This window comes from Mauremys reevesii, linkage group 7 (assembly GCF_016161935.1).
Source record: "Mauremys reevesii isolate NIE-2019 linkage group 7, ASM1616193v1, whole genome shotgun sequence".
NCBI lineage: Eukaryota > Metazoa > Chordata > Testudines > Geoemydidae > Mauremys > Mauremys reevesii.
This window is the reverse complement of record NC_052629.1, coordinates 120,368,118-120,391,371: the sequence shown is the minus strand read 5'-3', so window position 1 is coordinate 120,391,371 and position 23,254 is coordinate 120,368,118. Positions and strand designations below refer to the sequence as shown.

General features: G+C 45.5%; 1 protein-coding gene across 9 annotated transcripts in view; it reads right to left on the bottom strand.

Moving 5' to 3' along the window:
• ADAMTS9 (ADAM metallopeptidase with thrombospondin type 1 motif 9) overlaps positions 1-23,254 on the bottom strand; it is a 149,514-nt gene that overhangs the window by 112,060 nt on the left and 14,200 nt on the right. For 7 of the 9 annotated variants that reach the window (XM_039546993.1, XM_039546995.1, XM_039546997.1 and 4 more), the window contains exons 4-11: positions 14,661-14,947; positions 13,431-13,514; positions 13,206-13,330; positions 12,716-12,756; positions 12,485-12,590; positions 9,298-9,444; positions 7,829-7,970; positions 6,639-6,746 (exon numbers count right to left, since the gene is read on the bottom strand). In XM_039546993.1, coding sequence (XP_039402927.1) covers positions 6,639-6,746; positions 7,829-7,970; positions 9,298-9,444; positions 12,485-12,590; positions 12,716-12,756; positions 13,206-13,330; positions 13,431-13,514; positions 14,661-14,947 — 1,040 coding nt within the window. The remainder of the gene's footprint in view (positions 1-6,638; positions 6,747-7,828; positions 7,971-9,297; positions 9,445-12,484; positions 12,591-12,715; positions 12,757-13,205; positions 13,331-13,430; positions 13,515-14,660; positions 14,948-23,254) is intronic. The other 2 variants (XM_039546994.1, XM_039546996.1) reach the window with 1 other exon arrangement.

Below are 23,254 nucleotides of genomic sequence, written 5' to 3'. Positions count from 1 at the left end.
GCGGCTCTGGAGCCACGGGTTGTCCACCCCTGCCCTAGAACATCCCGCCTCAACCCAGTTAGCTTGTGGATGAGGAAAGCGAGGCACGGAAAGCTCTTTGCACAAGCCCACAGATCCCAGGAATTCTCGCTTCCCTGTTCTGTGCTCTGGCCATCTGGGAAATCCAATGTTAAACCTAAAGAAAATGTAGGGCCCAATCCAACTCCCATTAAACATCAATGGTGGTTGGATAAGGCCTTTAAACTGGGGAGTTGTAAGCCTATCATAAAACAGGCCTCGCAATGAAAATGCTGACACACCCGTAACTAAAGTGGCACTGCTCAAATATTTAGACAAATCACAAACCATTTATCAAATTAATGCTGTGTCAACAAACATTGCTAGATTACTGCTGAGGCTGGACTGGCACGAAAAGAAACCGAAACGGAATGGTCTCCATGGTAATGGAGTCAGAATTTGCTGATGCACCCAGGTTTCTCTGGCACGCTGGGCTCTGTGCATTTCATATTTAATTTGTGACTGATCTCTACAGCCACAAAGAACCTGTGGGGAGTTTCAACAATTTTTGCAGAATTATCCAGTCAAAACTCCATGGAAAAGCTCTGTAAAATCTCAAGAAAAGTCTGAAAAGAGATTTCCCCTCTCACTGTCCCTGGCCAGGTTTAAGTCATCCTGAATGACTCCATGTCTTCTCTCTCACCTGCACATACCCCATCCCACACCATGCGCTGCAAAAACGTGTGACCAAATCTTTCTCCGTTAGCAGGAACACTGCACACGTACTGGCTACCTGTGCAGGATGAGGAGTGGAACTGGAGAAATATAGTCAGGTTTCCGAAGGGGGCTAGTTTAGTATGGCACCAAGGGCTCAGAAATGCAACCAGGGTCCGCTGCTACCACGCTAAACCTATATAAACACTGGCCTCTCCGTATGCTTAAGAAAGATCTCTTTCCTGCAGCACTGCCTGCCTGCCCCTTGCTAATGCAGCAAGATGGTCCTAGCTGCGTTTGGCTAGCTGCTCCCTATTAGGGATGGGGTCTATTTGCTGGATTCATTTGAAGATGTGCTTGTCCTTTAGCCTACAGCATGCCCTGGGTTTGCCTTCCTCTGCACACTTGATTACCAAAGGCCATATTGTTTAACAAGAGCCTGCCGCAGTACAGTCCGTTTTATTAAAAAGTTCTACAACGTCTGTTTCTCCATTGTGGGCCCAGTCCTGCCATCCGCTGCATACATCGCTGCCACTGACGTTTCGAGAGTTTAAGCACTGCAGGATGGGGCCCTATCCTAGTTGTTTTCAGAGGCACACAGGGTCAGCAGCTGTCATCAAAGGAAAGAGACACGTGGCATCAAGATGGCAGTGCCGTCCCAGAGGAGAGACTTCCTGCAGAAATGTTGACTTCGGCAGTGAAATATCCAGCCACACACAGGCTTGGCACTGATGACCCAGTGAAGCAGATGGAATAACTTATGAATATAGGCAACTAACAGAGCTCGACATGACTTACAAGCTTCACATCTGATGGCTAAGGACACGGAACTCTGCCAGGAAATTACACTATTGACTGTGTTCAGAATTTCAGGATTTGTGGTCATAAATAGCACATCATTAAGGAAAGAAAGAGGGAGAGAAAGATGTTCCACTTTAATAAACAGCAAGATTAAATTAAGGAAATACAGTTGTGTTTCTTGGAAACATACTGTGAATATTCAAGTTGTGTAACTTTCATGTCTTTTTTTTTGTTTGTTTTACATCTATGTTTAAATATTATTTTTATGTTTTGGAAACACATGAATTAAAAAACAGAAAAATATACAGTGTCTGCCAGAGCTCTCTTTCCTATGGGCCTGTGTCTTATGGAATGAGTGGAAGTGCTGTTGTTAATCCAGTTTTTGTCTGGACCAACTTCAAAATAACGTACACAGACATAAATTCACGAAGGGAGGTGGTGATGGTGGAGGAAGGCATTCTAACAGAGTCTACTTTCCATTGTCACTCCAAGAGACTCCTAGATAATTCACTCAATCCAGAGCCCAGGCATCAGTTGACTTGCTACTAAATAGATTGGCATGGGGCAGACAAGTGTACCAAGACTTCACGCATGCATAGCCTATCTGACTACCCACTGCCCTAAACAAGAAACCAAAACTCATGATTATGCCTCTACCGGTAGCAAAAAAAGGCAACTATAGCTGTAATTCTATGCTTTTTTAAAATAGTTTCTAAAACCACAAGATTAGCAGCCTTTTTTCTTTTTTTTGCATCGCTTATTTTAAAATCAGTGAAGCAGTGATACTGTGAAACAAAAGTAAACGATCACCACAAGTATTCACCTAGCAAAGGCCAAAAACCGGAGGTTGGATTATTACTTGATTTAATTTGGTGTCGGCTTCAGTACTCTCATATTCAAAATATGTGCAAGTTAATACTCCTCAGTTACATAAATAGCTTTGATTTAGGAATAAGATTTAAAGGTGGGGGATAAGATATCCGAGTTGTTTTAGCTCAGTTTGGACAGGCAAGCCCTTTGGTTTCCAAAGATATTTCCATTAAAAAAAATGGCACTTTATTTTCCCTGCCAACCCATATATAACAGACTTTAAACAAGGCAACTTGAGGCCAAGCATTACTGAGCATGCAGGGCTGCTGGCCACATCACAGCTTAGTACTAAAATAGCTACTCATTCCAAATAAATTAACTCCAGATTTTATACATCAGTGTTTTGCAAGACGCAGCAAAATACGGGGGAGGATTTTTATGCTGATCCAAACTTTGGAAGGGTAAATTAGACCAAGACGCAGAGATGCTCCCTCCTCCCACTTTTCTATAAGGCCCTTTGGCCCAGATCCACAACGTGACTAAGGCCTTGTAATGCTCAGAGTCATGACACCTAATTTTTAGGTGCTTAGAAAAATCACAGGAACAACGATGCGACCCACACAGCCTGAACTGGGTACCCAGACTCCCTATTCAATGAATGGGGAGAGAGAGGCACCTTAGAGTGTGAGCCGCAAAAAGCAAGCATGCTAGGTAGGGACCCGCCAAGGGGAGATGCCGAGGAGAGGGGTGTATCCCAAACTCCACTGCCTTATGGGGATAGGCACCTAAGCCTGGTCTGGGCCTGTCTACGCTAGTGATCCACAGCTGGGAACACTCTCCTGGACACTTAGGCATCTCAGTCGTTCCTTGCAAGAATGAGTTAGGTGCCTCGCTCCACACAAAGCAGCGGCGGTGGTGCCTACTGGTTAGAGCACTCACCTGGGATGCAGAAGACCCAGGTTCAATGCCCTCCTCAGGCAGAAGAGGAGAAAGGATTTGAACAGGGGTCTCCCAGGAGAGCGTGACGGGATAGTCTGATGGGGAGGGGTCCTCCCTCAGTCTCTCCTGTTAAAGCTGTTCCACTGTGGCTAAATAGCAAAAGCATTAGAGGGAGGGAGGGAGAGGCAGACAGAATATGCCCATTGGGGATTTGCTGGCTTACAAACAGAGGGTCGTCCCCCCCCCGACGCGTGGCCAGACTTATGGACAATTGCCTTTAGACGTTTTTCAGACACCACAGACCTCAGCATTTGCCTCCATGCGGAAGAGCAGGCATTTGCCGTGTATGTCCTTTGAGTCTCTGGGGGTGTTGTTAACACAGTGGTTTTATGCTACTGTGGCAGAGCGGCTGTTAGGCCTGTCTTTGGGCTCGGAACACCGCACCTGAAAGGCTGATTCCCACAATTTGTGCCGTTATTCAGTTGCTGGCTAGGGCGGAGGGGGAGAAAAAAAAAAGAATGTGATTGGAGGAACGGGGCGGCACTGGCCGGACTTCATTTTCAGGCACATATTTTGGGCTGAGGAGGTTTGGATGGTTTCTTTTTGCATCTGTGATTCATTAGGAATGTGACTGCCGTTTCTGGATTTTGTTTTGAATTTTTTAGCCCAATAAACACGAACAGACGGGATGATTCTAAAGCCAAGTGGTTCGGGCACCCGGCTGGAAAGCAGTAAGCTGGGCCCACAGTCCAGTCTCCAGTGTTTATATACAGACAGAGCTCCACATCAGACTATCCCATAGCTCAGTGGTTAGGGCATGATCCTGAGAGGTGGGAGACCCCTGTTCAAATCTTTTCTTCCCCTCTGCCTGGGGGGGAATTGAACCCAGGTAAGTGCTCTAACCACTAGGCTAAAAAAAATATCAGCTAAGCCACTATCACCGCCAACACCTCCTAGCTTTCGAAGGGGACCCAATCCAGTAGGTTAACTCTGAGCAGGCAGCCCTACTGCATTGGGCCCCAGGGGTGAGACAGGTACTCCTCTGCCTATTGCCTCATGCTTTGTGGCTTGCGCTGAGACTTGGGCGTCCATCCAGGTGCCTGGAGGGAAGCAGCCACGTGCATGATCAGCGGCAGAAACTTTAGGGCCCAGGGAAGTTCTACCCCGAAAACTTGGATGCAAGTAAGCTGAGGCTCCTACAAGACTGAGTGGCAGCCGAGTGCGTGTTTTGTGGATTGCAGTGAAGCCTAAAACTGAGACTTAGGCCCAGATCTACAAAGGTGCCTTTATAGGCTCTTATTCCCCCATCCCAATTTTTCACATTTGCTGTCTGGTCACCCTAGAGCAGTCCCAATGAAGTCAGTGGGAGATAGCTTGTTGCTTTAACTTTAAATTTACCTGTCATTAATTCTTACCACGCCTGAGTGTAATACATCTTCTTTATTTACTACAATGCAATACAAACACACACAGCAGCAGATCTTATACACACAGAGTAGTAAGACATTATCTGTTAGTCTTATACTGTGAGCAATACCGAATGAAGTCGCTGAAAAGCGACTCATTTGGGATAGTAACTACACCCAGTAGTTTTTTCAAGATCAAGCCTGTATGTCTTTTAAAGGGTGAAATTCACCCTTATGCAGTGGGCCACCACAAGGTCTACGCATACCCGAAGTTCCACTTACATCATCAAAATAGGGTTCAAACTGACCGCAATGATGCACAGGCCTTAGGCTGACTCTCTGACCAAGGGGGAACCTCAGGGAAAAGTGAATAAAATTGGTTAGAGCGGTAGACTGAGCCACTGCCTCAGAGCTCCGAAGAGCAGTATAGAAATGGGAATTTCAAGGTTATTCCCATGACCCAGTCCCCTGCGTGGATGCAGGAGAAGATGTACAATTTCTGTGCCTGTGCTTTTTTATCAGAAAGAAAAGTAAAACGATACATTATGCCCATTGACTTGAATCATCACTCAGCAAAACATGTTGACTAGAAAGGTTTCAGAAATGCAGAAAATTTAATAATCTATTTATTTTATGGAAGTATATGGGTCAAATATAGCCTAAATGCATTTTAATTAAAATGCATTTAAAAGACTGTGTGTATTAGACCAGGGATAGGCTGCTGGCCAAAGGTTGCCAATCAGGGAAATCCACTGATGGGCCAGGACGGTTTTTTACCTGCAGCATCCGCAAGTTCAGTCAATTGCAGCTCCTATTGGCCGTGGTTCGCTGTTCCAGGCCAATGGGGGCTGCGGGAAGTGGTGGCCAGTGCATCCCTCGGCCAAAGCCACTTCCCGCAGCCCTCATTGGCCTGGAGCAGTGAACCACAGCTAGTGGAAGCTGCGATGGGCCGAACGTGCGGACGCTGCAGGTAAACAAACTGTCCCGGCCCGCCAGGGCCTTTCCCTGACGGGCCGCATGCCAGAGGTTGCCGATCCCTGTATTAGACAGTATTAGGGACTGCAAGTCTTCTAAGGCTATGACAACTATAACTATTACTGGTTATCCAGCGTGTTACAAACGTGACTTTTTAAGACAAGTCCTTGAAAACCATCAAGCTTACAGCTGCTTGGGAAATGTTTTTTGTTCTTACAAAGAATTCTGATAAAAGCTAAAAAGTTTTGGTTGAAATTTTTCTTCAGAATGGTTGGGTTCTCCTGGAAAAACTAAAATCTCATAAACTATCCCCCTGCCCTCCAGTTTTTTACACATGAACACTGAAAAATTGAGATCACAAACTGAAACATTATGTTGAAATCAGACATTTTCCACAGACATTTCCATTTCTGGTGAAAAACAACTGTTAAAGAAAGTTTCAAATGAAACATTTTGACCAGCTCTGTATTCTACTCTGAAGTTGTCCAAGCAAAGAGTCAATTTTAAACGTACTAATTACCAACTGCATATATTTAACTTCCTACGAATGGGACAGGAAAACCTCCCAGAGTTTGCTCAAGTAATTCCATAAAGTACAATTAGCTTTTCAAAAAGTAGAATGCATTTCAAACACACAATAATGGCAAACAGGAGATTATATCAGGAACAATTTAGAGGCATTTGCGAAAGGCATTTGCAGATGACACATTACTACATTAATTCCACGTTAGAGAGAGACTATCATTTTGATATCAGACACCATCAGCACTGACAAGGAACAGAACACATTACCTCCGACATCACAAGCCAGCATGATTACACTGTGCCACCATCAAAGCTATATAGAATTAGCCTGGGGTGAATTTCAGTTGTAAATTACACTCCATACAACTGAACTTCAGGGGGAAAAAAAAAGACTTTTGATTGATATATACAGCATGACCCTTTTAACACCATTTTTATCTACAAGGGGATGAAACATCAGGTATTACAGACCTTTCCAGGTTCACACTCTGTCCCATCAGCCCAAGGTGTGTGTTGAGTACGACATCCTTTGTGAGCGCCATCACTGCTGATGCACCAGAGGCGTCTGCACTGCATCTGCTTCATTTATTTAAATGATCATAGTATTAAGTAATGTTCGGCTTGGACACTGTTTATCACATGACATTTCACAATAGATTTGCCATCACTTACACAATGAATATGTGCAATATAAAACAGGGCCGGGGAAGGGAGTACTGAATAGCTATGGGGACATGGAGCCTTTCAGCTCTAAGATATATCAGTCCTGAACCTGGATGAGTGTGGGCAAACTTCTTCACCTGCGTGGAGCCCACCTGAAATCAAGCTACCAGTAGAGCTGATTGGAAAATTTCCGTCAACAGGCGATTTTGACAAAACATGGGCTGCGCGTGTGTGTATTGGAACCAAAATCACGAAAAATCCTCCCCCCCGTCTCCTGCTACCAGTTCCAATCGAACCTAAGTTATGGTGGTGATCATAAGCTGTTCCCCTCTGGTAGCATTTTAGTAGCCTATGTGAAATGGAACACAAAAATAGCCACTGGAATTGGCACTAACTGGTACCCAGGTGGGGAGTCTCAGCAAACAGCAGGGGACAATGTTTTTGCTTTTTACAAGCTGCTCAGTAGAACAGGAGTGAGGCATGCTGCAGGGCAGAGTGAGGACTATTGTGTGATGCTTCTGTTTGGTGGACAGAGGGCTTCTCTCTCCAGGGTAGTCATATGTTAAATAGCCCCTCTGTGCCTGGTCCACAGAGGACAGTTGCATTTTATAGCTCCCAGCTAATCATCTAGGGCCTGGATTTTCCAAAGGGACTAGTTATTTTGGGGTGCCTCTGTGTCTAGGTGCCCAACTTGATATACCTGGGAAGTGATGAGCACCCACCCTCTGAAAACCAAGCCTCTTTCAAGTGTCCCAAGTGGGACCCCTCCAGACTAAGGCTCTCAAAATCACTAGTCACTCCTGAAGATGTGAGGAGATGGAAGCCCTGGAGTCAAACCCTGCCGATGGCCTATGGTAGTGGTTGTTATGGCGACGCCTTTTGCCACTGACAAAAATGAGCCACCTGGGTACCAAACGATATGGTAATGGGACTAACCCAGCAATGCTTTATTCCTATCGCATGTTGCGAGCAAAACAAAGAGGTGGAAAAGCACTTACCATGTATGGGCAGACTTGAGACCCTGGTCCAAAAATTAACTCACATTGTTTATTAACATCATAAATTACTCCTGGGAGTTGCTGAGGCAAAGTGTAAGTCCTTGATACAGGCTCATCGAGTAAACACTCCCCATAACCAGTGCTTCAATAAAACAGAAGAACAACAAGGTTAAATAGGGATTTGTCAGGCCAGAGCCCATTTCTTTTTAATGTATTCATCAATGCAGTATCTGTGTGCCACATAAAGGTTAACAAATTAGTCCCCCAAGACTCCTGCACCATATTGAAATCTGACTGTCACCCATTTTACACATGGGGCTGCTCAGGGGCATACCCTGCTTACATGGTATGCCCCAGGTCCTTGCTTATAAACAGAACTGTGGAAAAAAAACAAACCAACAGATTGCCTTCCTCCCAGCCTGGGCCTTAACCCACAAGACCATCCTTTCGCCCTTGTTATTGGGTTGTCATATTTAACGTACACTACTTCAGCTACTGAGAAACACAGCACATTGCTTTGGGTGCCAAGAGTGAGTGCAGACTGAAAGAGGAAACATTGACTATTCCCACAACACAAACAGTATAAGAGCCACCTCGAGGGATACAAGCTCTCAGATCTGACTATACACAACATTGGTGGGAGCAGGTAAAGGCCCAAAGCAATGGGAGAAGAGGACAGGCCCAGGACATGTTCACAAAAAGCTCTTCACTGTACGTCAGAAGAACTCCGAACGTCCAACCAATATCATGGGCACTGATCCTGGGCCACATTAGGGCAACTTTGTGCCCTTCCGAGAGGTTGATGCGGCCTCAGAGCTACTTAATTAAGCTACCGGAGGGCTCCTTCTGCATAGGGGGATCCTAAAGAGGTGCAGTGCCACTGTAGCGGCTGCTGCGCTAACCCCTTCCCAGCTGCCCACATACGGAGTATGGCCAGAGGAAAGGATGCGTGGCCAAGCCCCTTTTCCCCTTCATCCTGGTCATTCTCAGATGCCAGAATGGGCAGTCAGTGTAAACCAGAGCAACTTCAGGGCCTCTCTAATTTATTCCAGGGTCCAGGCTGGCTGCAGGACAGCGCCAAGGCCTGCAGAGGTAGATTTCATGGATTTTAAACTGCCTTCCTAGCTGGGCCAAGTGCTCCTAACAATTTGGTATCTGGGTCACAAAGCTTGGGAAAGTCGCTGCTCAGGTTTAGCAGAGATGACGAGTTCCTTAAACGTGATTTCCAGGGGGGTCAAGACTTAGCCTTCCCCCTAGAGAAGCAATTCCTTGCCAGCTAACCATGAGACTGAACTGGCAGAGACTGAAACTCAGAAGGTGCATTTCTACACTCTGTAAATGGGACACCCCCACACGCACCCCACTTCAGCTCCTTTCCAAATGATGCACACTTGACTTTCAGTGTAACAAATGAGCTCTTTGAAGGAGGCTGTATATATAACAACACCGCCACATAGATAATGTCTTACTCTAGAAACTCAGTAATGTATTTCCTACTACATTTTGACCACATCCACGGGTTGGTATAGAAGTTCAGTGTTGGCGCCATGACATGTTGTTGATTTTTCCCTCCATCTTCTTTGCATTTATTATTGTCATCATGTGGCATGTTAAATCTACAAAAAGCAAAACAAGTCGAATGAAGTGCACGTTAAAGACCATGCATACTGTACTACAGCAGAAATAGGGTGTATAAAACATTTTGTCTCATTTTGAAACTGCTGGTCAATATTACAGATAAAAATAAAATTAGCCAAAATATTTGGAATAACCAATACACAGTAAGTGCTTTGGAACATTATTGGATTCTTGGGGTGTGTAGCCATTTGCAGCCAGAGTACACAAAACCTTTCAACATCAGAACTCTAAGTGGCATTGTGGGTACTCCAGGCATTCTCAAGCCAGACACTTTGGGTAAAATTCAGATGCAGTTTTCTTTCTTGCTACCTGTAGCCATGACCCTGCAGGCATTCAGGACCTCACAGGATTGGGCCCAATGTTATGCCAGTGACAAGTTTTCCTCAGCCAATCCAAACACTCAAAGACTTTGGCTGGGAATTTGAAAGTCAATAGGAATTTGGCACCTGACTCTCTTTGGCTCCTTCGTAAATCCCAGCCTTCCACAAGCTGTGGTGAAGTTATAAAATATGGGCATTATTTTGGATTTACAAAGTTTGACACCGAGGCACTGTCTGTACTGCGAATGCCTATTGGCGGCCAGTCACCAGTACAAACCCCTAGTGCAGAGAGACACAGCTAACACAAATCATGATTTGTACCAGTGCAGAATACCCCAGTTCCTAGTAAACGGCACTGATGCAAATCGTGTTTTACAGCAGTGTTGCTTGTCTACTCTAGGGATCTGCAAGCCATAGATGGCTGAAGTCATAGAATATCAGGGTTGGAAGGGACCTCAGGAGGTATCTAGTCCACCCCCCTGCTCAAAGCAGGACCAATCCCCAGACAGATTTTTGCCCCAGATACTTAAGTGTCCCCCTCAAGGATTGAACTCACAACCCTGGGTTTAGCAGGTCAATGCTCAAACCACTGAGCTATTCTCCCCCTCAAAAATTTTTTTAAAAGCCCCTAGTATAGTTAAGCCCTGAGAGTTCAATACCCTAGTAGCAGAAAGTTTCTAATGAAACTGAACTGTAGGTTTAGACATCTAGGGCCAAGTTTGTCCCTGATGTAGTTGCCTAAATGGAGTCACACCAGGGATGAACTTATATTTTATCTGGTAGGTTTACCGAATGCCATCAAGAATCAATATCAACATAAACCCATGTGAGATTTGCAGCACACGCTCAACTGAAGAATGCTGCAAAAATGTCACCGAGACAGAACATCTTAAGCTGCTTTGCTATTTGAAGCGGAAGAAGGGAAATGACTTGATGTGATCCAAAATTTGAAGGTTGATGAGTTTCTATTTCCATTAAGATTTCGTCCAGTGAGCCAACTCTTCCCTCTGCCTCCCACACAGAGGCACTCCTGTTCAGGACCATCTCCTTTGGATGAAGTTTGTGAAGTAAACTGCTGCAAGTTGGGGGAGGGGGGGGTCAAACCTTGGGGATTGCCGTCAGGATATCCAATTAAAAAAATACAACTGCACTTAAATATACACTGCCCAAATGAAAAACCGTTTTAAGCAGTGAATGAGCTGTTCATTAGAACTCACCAATCCCACCTCTGAAGTCTCTAATCTAAAACACAGTATATTATTTTAATTGGTGATGTAGCCATCGGATAGATAACACATCCTGCACTTGTAAGGCAAAGGACTAGGTGATCTAAGCCCATCTTTTTCGTCCCTACTTTCAACGATCAATTGGGGGCTCAACTGGATGTGGGGGCATCGGGAATCCTAGCTTCAGAGATGTTCATGCTCATCCACATGAGCACTGCCTCGGTGGAAGCTGTCTCAGTCGAATGCCAATCACACTAAGCTAAATTCATCCTCTGGCGTAACTACTCCATTGACTTCAGTAAAGTTACCTGCCAGGGTAGGGTCTGTTCTGAGAAACACGCAGTGGCAGGGGCCTTGAGGCTAGGTGGCAGAAGGGGAGAGGTTTGCCCATGTTTACTCTGAGCTCTTCCATCATTGCAACCCTGTGACGAGTGTGAGTGCGTGCCAGGTGAGCAAAGCATGCACTACGCCATAAAATGTGCCAGCTCCATAGGCCGTCGAGACCTTGGATCTGCTTGGAGGCGCCCTACTGACTCCCACCCTCTGCCTTTACAGGCGAGTTAGGCCTGAGAGGAAACGACAGTGCAGGAGGGGATACGTATTCGTTTGATTTGGGCAGGGGGATGGGAATGGCAGCATCCTTTTCTCCCCTACTCAACTGCTACCCACAGCTGGGGACTCTCTCCACAGGTACCAACTTTCCTTGGCACCGATGGGTGGTCATGCCTCGCCCCCCGCCCAATTCCGGCCCCTTCCTGCCCCTATTGGACCCCTCCCCAAATCCCCATCCTGGCCCCGCCTCTTCCCCGTGTGCGCCGCATTCCTCCTCCCTCCCCCGCCCAGTGCTTGCTGCGCGAAACAGCTGTTTCGCAACGCAAGCGCTGGGAGGGAGGGGGGAGAAGCAGGACACAGCAGCACGTTCAGGAGAGGTGGCGGAGGCAGAGGTGAGCTGGGCGGGGAGGGGAGCTGCCAGTGGGTGCACAGCACCCACCAATTTTTCCCCTTGTGTGCTCCAGCCCCGGAGCACCCACAGAGTCGATACTTATGACTCTCTCTGACACACCCTCCCACCCATTCTGTGCTCCCCCGGGGCTGGGTCTTCTCTTGGCCACTCCATGCTGCTACCACTGGATGTTATGGAGCATCTTCATCTGCCTTCCAGATGCTGCCTGCTGTTTCGCCTCCTTGTCCTTGCACCTCCTACCCAAGTACGCTCATTTCTTAGGCTCAGCTGTGCATCATAGAATCATAGAATATCAGGGTTGGAAGGGACCTCAGGAGGTATCTAGTCCAACCCTCTCCTCAAAGCAGGACCAATTCCCAACTAAATCATCCCAGCCAGGGCTTTGTCAAGCCGGGCCTTAAAAACCTCTAAGGAAGGAGATTCCACCACCTCCCTAGGTAACCCATCAATTCCACTTAGCATATATCTTTGGCTATTTAAATGTAAACTTATTTGCATAAAAACATACACATGGCCAAGTTCATGCGCGATTGTAAAAGCAGTACTTAGTCCGTTATCTTCGCTAATTGAACAGCTTCTGTACGGATCACAAACAGTGCCCAGTTCAGCCAGACCTAGAAAGGCAAGGGCAGAACAAGAAGGGTTACGATAAAAAATGAAATACTGCTCAGAGTTAAGCACATATTAACATTGTCACCTCAAAGGAGTAAAAACAAAAACAAAAATAGATGAAGCTTACCTAATGTATCACATTTGTCGTGAGCTCTACAAATATCCTGTCTGAAAGCAGAACAGACTTGACGCTTTTAATTTTCATGTACACGCAAGTTACAGTACAAATGCAAAAATAAAAAAAAAATAATTCAAAAGCAATTCTTGGTTCTCCAGCTGACATTCTCAAACTGGTTTTGTCACATAAGCTGTTGGTGAACTGAACAAAGAGGTCTGATTCAACTGCCTATTTAAGTCAAATAGAGTTTTACCAATTTCCTTCAATGGCATTAGGAGCAGATCCTGGATACTACAATCAATCAAAGATGCATTTAAACAGAGGGATAAATATTTACCATACTTCTTTTCATTGCTACACTACTTCCACAGTTGCAATCCAAACACTTATTGTCATTACTGGGCTACCCCAAATCAATTATTTCTGATAATCACATGCATTATAAATTCTAACTGTGATACTCAAATGGCTACATTATTAATGAGAAAACTTAATATACCTGGTAACAAGTACAGCGGTATCATGTTTGGGTAGCTTGTTTTCTTCAGGGTGGTTCTGGGAATGCTGCCATTGGCAAAAGTTTTTTAATGTTGTCTGGGCATTATAAGATATTGAAGGACCATCCTAGCCATAAAAATATATATACAAAAATATGTATTTTAGTTATTTATCTCAGTGCTCACTCCCTGTGGCAAACACAAAGCGGAAAAAATACTTTCATTACCTGTTCGTTATGTATCACGACTAATTTCACAATAACAATATTAATTAAATTTCCAATACTTGGGTCTTTATAGATAGAGGCTACCTGCATCAAAGAGAAATTTTCATAGTTAATGCTAGCTTCAAACAAAGAATCACAGCAACACAAATTTGTCTTCTGTTCTCTGAATGAGCAGAGCGTGGCAGCTCTTCGCTCTCTCAGTAGGTTTTGTAGTAGAATTTTAGCTAATGATCTGGTCATGAACATCATCTTGGCGCAAAACCTTGAGAGATTTAGCATCACACCTTGAGCACAAAGATCCAGGGGCATTTGGAACCATTAAGCCTGCGTAACCCACCTCCTGGGTGTGGTGTTCTCTCCCATCTAGTGGCACCAAGACCATTTATATATATATATATATATATATATATATATATATATATATATATATATATAGAGAGAGAGAGAGAGAGAGAGAGAGAGAGAGAGAGAGAGAGAGAGAGAGAGAGAGAAATGAGTTTGCTCTACAGCCTTAGCTAACAGCCAGTTGGCTTTTAGCTCATGAGATAGAGGTTCATGCACTAAAATCCAGAGGTCCCAGGTTCGATCTTGCCTGCTGACGACCAGGGTCTGTCAGCATTACACCTGCTCTTGAATGGGGTGAGAAAGTTAAAGAAGATGCCAGCAAAACCACCCTACTACTGCACACAAGCCAGAGTTGCAACTGGGACTCCTACTACCATAATGGAAAGTCAGCTGTTACTACTACTCTTCATGAGCTTTAAGCAGCAAAGAAAATTGGGTAACAACTCAACCTCTAAATCCCAGCATGTAGGAAGGGGGAGGGGATCCACCCTCATGACTGCGTACGCTCGGAAGCCACATGCAGCAAGATTCTCATTCAGCTTGTACATCACACGGGCCTGAGTGGGAAGGAGACAGCAGCGCTAGCCTGTGGCAACCCTACTGTTGGAGACTTGGGGAACTGAAGGAGTGAACCACAGGAATAGTTAATTTGTGTGGTGGAGCCAGGGATGGAAGAACCCATCCAACGGGACTGGAAGAGTCTCTTGTGGGTTCCGACATTTTCTATATTGAGGGAGGACATGACTGAAGTTTTGTCGATATGAGCCACATTCCATCTTTACCTAATCCTGACTTTAGTACAGTACAAGCTCTGAGTATCGCACCCTCGTGGGGTGGGATGAGTAAACTCCAAGGGGAAAATTCTTCCTCTATTTTGATACTTACTATTGACATTAATGTTAAGATATAGTGTTGCAGATTAGCTCCGTGGTAGGCAACCATTCTGCTGTCTGCCACCACCATGACCTCCACAAATCGAGGGTAGGAGAGGAATCGCTTTGTTCTTCGGTGTATCTTGACATCACTTGTGTTCTCAGTCTTGTTGTTATATGTAGAAAATTGATTTCCTGCTATGCTATGTTTTAATACATCCACGTCCGAGAACAGATTACTTCCTTGCCATTGTCTTCTCCGGTTTTTCCTCTTGCCCTTCTTGCGACTGTTTTCATGCCCTATGGTTTAAAAAAAGATGGATTCCTGATTGAATGCATTCAAAAACCACACGTTTTTCATGTTAGGAACACACTTCAGGCTACTAGCTGTTGTATGAACTGTCTCCTACACTCATTCAGATTTGTTCTAAGCAGCCATGCAAAACGAGGATTGCATGGAAAGCCACAGTTTAGCAAAGCACTTAAACATGTTCTTAACTTTAAAGACACGAATAGTCCTAGTGAAGTCAATGATGCTTAAAGCTAGACGTGTTCAAATGCGTTGCTGGACCAGGACCAGAGTAATCCTGTATGTAGGAAGAATTCGTACTCAAAAAATCATCTAATTTTTTTTATATTTGTATCCAGGAATTTTAACTATTCTGTCTGTGTACAGATTCCATGTGTGTCCAACGTGGCTATTAACCCACATAAGAGAATAAGGGCTAAATCCTGCCTCTCTTACTCAGGCACAACTGAAGGACGGAATAAGGACTGCCAGATTTTGGCCCCAAAGACTGAAGCAATTACATATGATTCATTTCTGCCTGTAACAATAGCATGGCTGTGCTTCAATTATTTTTTCCCCTCTTATTATTCTGTGCCACCGAAACAGTAAAGGTCATCTAATAACACAGCTGCCACTGACTAAAGAATAGAACACAGGAAGTTTCACATATACTGCTTTTGATATTCAATTAGGCACAACATAAAAAGGGACCTGGAAAGTATGCTAAAAGCCGATATGAAGATGACAGAGTGAGGAGGGTGCATGGGCAAAGAACACATATGGAACATGTACAATTAAGATTTACCATCTGATTACTATGTAATTATAGAATTATTTAAGTGTAAGAGCAAAATCACTGGTATTTGATACCACTTAAGTTTTAATCAGCTCATCAGAGGAAGTAGCTAATTGAATATGATTCATCCAAGAGAAACAGTTCAGTACTGCTAAGTAACTGAAAGCCAAATCAGCACTGTTCATCTAACGGCCTATAGACCTCGTAGTCTTTGTAGCTTTCCTTTCATTTCATCATGCTGGTGAAAAATATCCCCTTTCCTTATCTGACCCACTGAGAAGGGCACAGGAAGCAGAATATTAGGGAACAAAGGAACGCTCAGAGTGCAAACAAGATTTCAACGATAGGGAACTTCTTGGCTATTTGACATGTGCCGTTTCCTTTTCGGATGTTTTAGTAATAATTTCCAAAGAACTGATTTTACAATGTTAATAAATAGCAGCAGCCAGCTAAGCGTATGACCCAATGACTGTTCAACTGAGAATGGATAATTTGCCTCCTCCATGGCAATACACGACATTCTAAAATTAAATGCTACCGTCAGAGCTGGCTCCAGGCACCAGCATCCCAAGCAGGTGCTTGGGGTGGCAATCTGCAAGGGGCGGCAGTCCCTGTGTTTTTGCCCCCAAGCAGCGCGCCGAATTGCCGCCGCGGATGGCAGGGGCAGTCCATGTGCCATTAGGGCGGCACGCGCGTTTCCGCAGTGGCGGCAATTCGGTGGCAGCTTCTATGTTCAGCTGTCCGCAGCGGCACAGCTTCTGTCTTCCGGCTGAAGACAGAAGCTGCCGCCGAATTGCCACTGCCGCGGAAACTCGCGTGCCGCCCTAACGGCACACAGACTGCCCCCGCCGTCCACGGCGGCAATTCGGCGCGCTGCTTGGGGCGGTGAAAAGAGTAGAGCCGGCCCTGGCTACCGGACAGCAAACAATACAGAACTCATATGAACGCCAGCCATGTTTCCTCATGTTTGGTGTGGACTACCTTATGACAGCTAACAATCCACGCATAACAGCTATTTGAGTAGGAAGCCTGAGAAAACCCATGGCATTCATATATAACTGGGTTGCTCTAGTTATCCTGCACTAAGCAGTGCTGTTAACTGGGCAGGATTCTGCTCTCATGGTAAACTAACTTCAGAGGCAGCACTGGCATACCCCTGATAAATCAGTGCAGAAGCAGGGGGAGATGGATCAGCATTCATGTTGCACTGCCTGTCAGTACTCAGCCCGGACCAGGGACGCTAATGATCCAACTAGAAGATCACATTCGGTGATGAAGCCTGGTCACATGCCACCCGCATCTACTAAGGAGTAGCGCAGAAGCAGGCCAACTATACCTATATGTAATCCCCTTTTCTTTTCTAGTTTTGGGCCAAAAACCTTATAGCTGTAATTACAGCAGCTGTTTCTACTTGCTGTGAGTGGATATGGAAACATTCCCAGCCTAGGGGGCAGCATACAGGCTTGACTGACTGCAAACGAATAGTTGCTATTTGAGCATCCTTGAGCAGTGGTTCTCAAACTTTTTTACTGGTGACCCCTTTCACACAGCAAGCCTCTTAGTGCGACCCCCCTTATAAATTAAAAACACATTTTTATATATTTAACACCATTATAAATGCTGGAGGCAAAGCAGGGTTTAGGGTGGAGGCTGACAGCTCACAACCACCCCCCATGTAACAGCCTCGTGACCCCTTGAGGGGTCCCAACCCCCCGTTTGAGAACCCCTGTCCTAGAGGGAGTGTGGGAAGTTGTTAACCAGGCTCTCCAGCTGTTCTGAAGCCAGTGTGGAAGTTTGCATTAAGGACCGACATTCCTGCATGTACACACATACCCCGTAGTTAGGACTTGGAAGCTCTTGATTAATCAGCAGTGAATTCTCTTGCCAGGGGTACAAAACTGGCAGCCAAGTTGAGCACCTGTTGGAGCAGGCGTGGGCAAACTACGAGCCGTGGGCCAGATTTTGCCCACCAGCTGTTTTAATCCAGCCCTCGAGCTCTCGCTGTGGAGTAGGTCTGGGGCTTGCCCTGCTCCGGTGCTGCAGCCGGGGAGCAGGGTCGGGGGCCATTTCATATGGCTCCCAGAAGCAGTGGCATGGCCCCCCTCTGGCTCCTACATGTAGGGGCAGCCAGGGTGCGCCACTTTGCACGCTGTCCCCACTCCAAGTGCCGCCCCCGCATCTCTCATTGGCCGGGAACCATGGTCAATGGGACCTGCAAGGGCGGTGCCTGTGGAATGAGCAGCATGCAGATCCGCCTGGCCGCGCCTGACATAGGAGCCGTAGAAGGGACATGCCGCTGCTTCTGGAAGCCACTTGAGGTAAGCACCGCTCAGAGCCTGCACCCCTGAGCCTCCCCCCATGCCCCAATCCCCTGCCCCAGCCCTGATCCCCCTCCTACCCTCCAAACCCCTTGTCCCAGCCCGGAGCACCCTCCTGCACCCCAAACTCCTCATCCCCCGCCCAACCCCAGAGCCCACACCCCCAGCCAGAGCCCTCAGCCCCCTCCCGCAACCTGAACTCCTCATTTCTGGTCCCATCCCGGAGCCCACACCCCCAACCAGAGACCTCACCCCCTCCTGCACCCCAACCCTAATTTTGTGAGCTTTCATGGCCCACCATACAATTTCTATTCCCAGATGTGGCCCTCGGGCCAGAAAGTTTGCCCACCCCTGAGTTGGGCCCAGCCCTGCTGGGGGAAGACAGCACTGCCAGGTGTAACCCAGACCGAATGTGGTGTTGGTTCACAATATGGTTTCCTGTAATTTTACAGGTTAGCTGGACCTTACTGGTCTGCAGCATTTCTATGGTAAAGTTCTGCAAGGTCCTTAGATCCAAAAGGAAAAGAAGCGAGAGGGGATGGATCCCTTGATGATTCCCTGTTCTGTTCATTCCCTCTGGGGCACCTGGCACTGGCCACTGTCAGAAGGCAGGATACTGGGCTAGATGGACCCTTAATCCTCAAACAGGGTTCGTCGCTTGTGTAGGGAAAGCCCCTGGCAGGCCGGGCCGGTTTGTTTACCTGCCCTGTCCGCAGGTCCGGTCGATCGCGGCTCCCACTGGCCGCGGATCGCTGCTCTCGGAGCCAGTGGGAGCCGCGATCGGCCGGACCTGACGACGGGGCAGGTAAACAAACCGGCCCGGCCCGCCAGGGGCTTTCCCTACACAAGCGGCGACCACAGTTTGAGAAACCATGCCTTAGTCCGACCCAGCTAGGGTGACCAGATGTCCCGATTTTATAGGGACAGTCCTGATTTTGGGGTCTTTTTTTCTTATATAGGCTCCTATTACCCCCCAGCCCCGTCCAGATTTTTCACATGTGCTGTCTGGTCACCCTAGACCCAGTAGGGCCATTCTTACGTTCTTAAGGATTTGTTCTTCCTCTAGCAATGAGTTACGGCTAAGGGGATAGGGAAGTTTGGTACTTGCTGCCTTACTCGTTATTGGAAGATGCAAGCTTAGAAGTAAGTAAGTAAGTAAACACAGTTGTATTTGTGTGACTATATAGAGGGCCGGGGAGGGTTGGCAGAGTTCATTTTTAAAATTTGGATGGAAAATAACAATACTTATGTTAAAGCTTTTTTATTTGTATCGATTTACATTTTCACAGTTGCGCAAAGTTATGGGTCGTAAGTATTTGTTTTATTTTTATCTATTTTAAACGTTCACAGTTGCGGGAGCTTATGGGGCAAGGGGTCAGACAATTCTTTAATGATAGAGGAGGCCGAGATTCAAAAAGTTACAGTTTTGTATCTGTTCAAACACAAATTGTCAAAATATACACAGTAAAAAGCCTTAAAAATGAATCTCTCAGACTTTCTCAAGCAGCATTTTTATTGCTTTATCTATCTGTAAATTTCGATTCTCAATGGAAACATTTTGTCATAGGTGTGTGTGTTGTGTGTTTGGTGAAATCATTGTTTACTGACATTTACGGATATACATCTAATCCTTCCATGTCTCTCTCTATAGGTACACCAGAAAAGCACCAGTCAGTCATATTTATACACTGGCTATTCCAATCTCGTTACTGAGGGCTTGTACAGTGCTGCAACCGCACAGTTATAATGCTTTAGTGAAGATGTTACTATGCCAACAGGAGAAGTTCTCCCATCGGCATAGCTAATCCACCCACCCAAGAGGTGTTAGCTATGTTGATGGGAGAAGTTCTCCCATCGAAGTAGTGCTGCTTGCATCGGGGGTTAGGTCGGTGTAACTACCCTCGAGCAACATAATTGTACTGATACACATTTATAGTGTAGACCTGGCCTAAGAAACTAAACACAGTCTGGCAGGGCAGCAACTGATTTAAAACCACTCGTGTACTTGGACAATAATGAGCCGTTATCTTAACCCAGCCAGAAATGGGACACTTTAATTTGTAAAAATAATAATAATAATAATAATATGAAACACTAACTGCAATATACTGCTCTCAAGCCATGCATAAAACTCCCAACAGCAATTGTGCATACAGATTAAGAATGCCATATGGGTCTAAAGCTGTTGATATCTAACTTGTCACCATTAAGATGGCCACCAAAGGGTAGAAATGTTGCATACCTCTTGAATAGACCTACATTCTGCAGTCTAATTAAGCAGAAGTGAAAAACTCACACACCATCCAGAATACCATAAATTAACAGTGTGGGTCCAATAAAGGATATTACCTTACCCATCTTGTCTCTCGAACACTCTGGAGCCAACATTGCAAAAATCTAACTTAACAATGGCAAGCTTAGTCTGATAACATGGAAAGCAATGAAAAACGCCTATATTTTGAGCTATAATAAGAGTGTGATGGTTTGCATTTGTCTACCACGTTGATACATCAACAGATAACAGGAAGCAAAATATCTGTTTGGCAATCTCTCAGTTCCTTGCAAACGGCTGGAAAGCACCTACCTACCCATGACAGTAATTAGATGGGTTTAAGGAACAAGACATTGGCTTATTCACAATACAATCCAAGTCCCACTGATGAGATGGATTTTCAGTGCCGGGCGTTTAAAGCCAAGCCACCACTAGATTAATAATTCAGGAATGAGCAAAGCTATCCTTTGTACAGCTTCAACAGTTGATATTCATTTAAACGTGGTCAAAGAACCAGTCTAACAATTTCCTAACATTGGATCTTTAAGCCACGTCTGTTTTTAATGATTGCTTCAGTTTAGCAACCACCCAGTACAGTACTTGCTGGATCTAAACTCTAACAATTCATTTTCACTTGCAACAGGAAGGAAGAAACGAAGCCAACGGAAGGATATAAAGACCCAATCCTGGAAATTTCATTCACACAAGCAAACAACATAGGCTTTGTACATTGCGCCGTCATTTACAGTGGTGCAAATTGGAGGTAAAACACTCCCATCCTGGTCTGACAGCACTTTACATTTACTTGGCACTCAGTTTGGCCAAAGGATGATTCAAAGACCATTGCAATTAAGTCAATGGGACTCTTTCCACTGAACTTAATGGACTCTGGACCAGCCCCAAAGGCAGTGGAGAATCAGGACCTAGGAGTACCCGGACTGATTGCATTAGGAAGGGTGACAGCAGTGGACCCCCGGATTGCTTTTGAAGTAGTAACTATTGTTATGCTAAAATCAAAAATTCAAAGAGTGATCACTTGTCCCTAATAGCTCTAATCCTTTCCACTTCCACCTTAACTTGCCCTTGGGACTAGAAAGCATTTTGCACAATTAAATAAGGCATGTGACAATGACAGCAATCCCAGTTCAAGTTCATGGACGCTGGGGTGGGGGGAGGGAAGCAGCTTCTTAGCTAACAGTATTAAAATTCCCTTCCAGGTTTTTTTTTTTTTTAAAAAGTGCTTTTAAACTAACTTATTATCAAATGCAATTTGAATACATAGACCAGGTGTTTTAGTACTTAAGACTCACTATTTGGTAGTTAGCCTATAAAGTCTCTATAACTACTCTGACCCAGCGAAGCAGATGCTAAGGCTGTAGTTAGGAAGTTAATTATTGCACGCTTTCATAAAGCTGAGCAAAATTTAACTGAGTTCCCTCAAGGCGGTTAAACACCTTGTGACTGGACTCCCTGGAACTGAAGTTGTTAGGGAGCACTATAGGCAATTCACCCTTGCAGAATGGCTTTGCATGTGTGCTTGGTTTCAATATACAGGCCTGATCCTGCTACCCACACTCACAAGAACTCCCAGTGAAATCGCTGGAAACACACCTAGGAGTACTGGCTATAGAATCCAACCCTAGTTGTTCTAACTCTCAATAGGAATTTTAACTCCGATTGCTACCAGTGACAATTATGCAAGGAAAGGAGAATAGACCCTCACAATGAACTTCAAAACAACACAGCAGGCTTTTAAACAGCCCTTATATCCCTTTTTTATTTACCTCCCTTTAAAAATATCTAATTGTTTCAAAGCAGTGGTCCCCAACCTTTTTCGTCTGGTGGGTGCCAGATGACGAGCCACGGAGGACGGTGGCAGCGGACGAGCATCCGCCGAAATTCCGCCGACAAGCGGCAACGTCAATAGGCGTTGCCACCGAAATGCCGACAAGTAGCATCATCCAGAGGCATCGCTGCCGAAATACCACCGAAAATCGGCGACATTTAGGCGGCGACGCCTCTGGATGACACAGCTTGTCGGCGGCATTTTGGCGGATGCTCGTTCGCCGGCCAGTACGCGGGTGCAGCGCATTGGGGACCCTTGTTTCAAAGAGTCTTTTCACTGACTTTCATGAAAGGTGCTAACAAGAACATAAGGGAAACAAAATTCCTCTCTCCGCCCAACACACAGGTACAAGGTGGGGAGCAGTAACACAAGCTTTGCAATATTGCTAATGTGCCTCAACCCTGACCTCGTGGGGCCATCGCTAGGAGTGAGAGGAACAGTTCAGATTCCATGCCAGCTGAGTCCTGGGCCTCGCTGAGGCCGCTAACAGGGGATGACGTTTTGATTGCAGTTTCTGTGATGTGGAGACCAGAATTAGAGGAAGACTTGGCATTTCATTTCACAAAAACAAGCACCGGCCACTGCCATTTTAGGAGGGCTCTGAACCAGTCACCTGTAGATGGAAGAGGCTATAACTCTGATCCATCCATCCACCCCAGATTTCAAGAAACGTGCACACACTTTTGACTGTAATTTATGAAGATTCCCACAGTCCACTGAGAAATCACATGCATGGTGACAGGATAGTAGCTGTATTTACAGTCGCAGTCTAGAAAAATATGGTGTTTACTGTATTTGGATTAAGCAAAATAAAAAAATCCTACCTTATTCAAATGATGGGCATTCATTGAACTGTCCCAGAAGACAAACTTAGATCCCATGAGGGCCGGGGACTGGACTCAATGACCCCTCGAGGTCCCTTCCAGTCCTAGAGTCTATGAATCTTTCCCTTTTAATGACATCAAGGCAAATTCTCTTTCTGTTACACCACAGTGTAAATCTGGAGTTACTCTACTGTAGTCAATGGATTTATTCCAGATTTACGCCAATGTAACCCAGAGCAGAATTTAGTTTTGGTGATGGAAG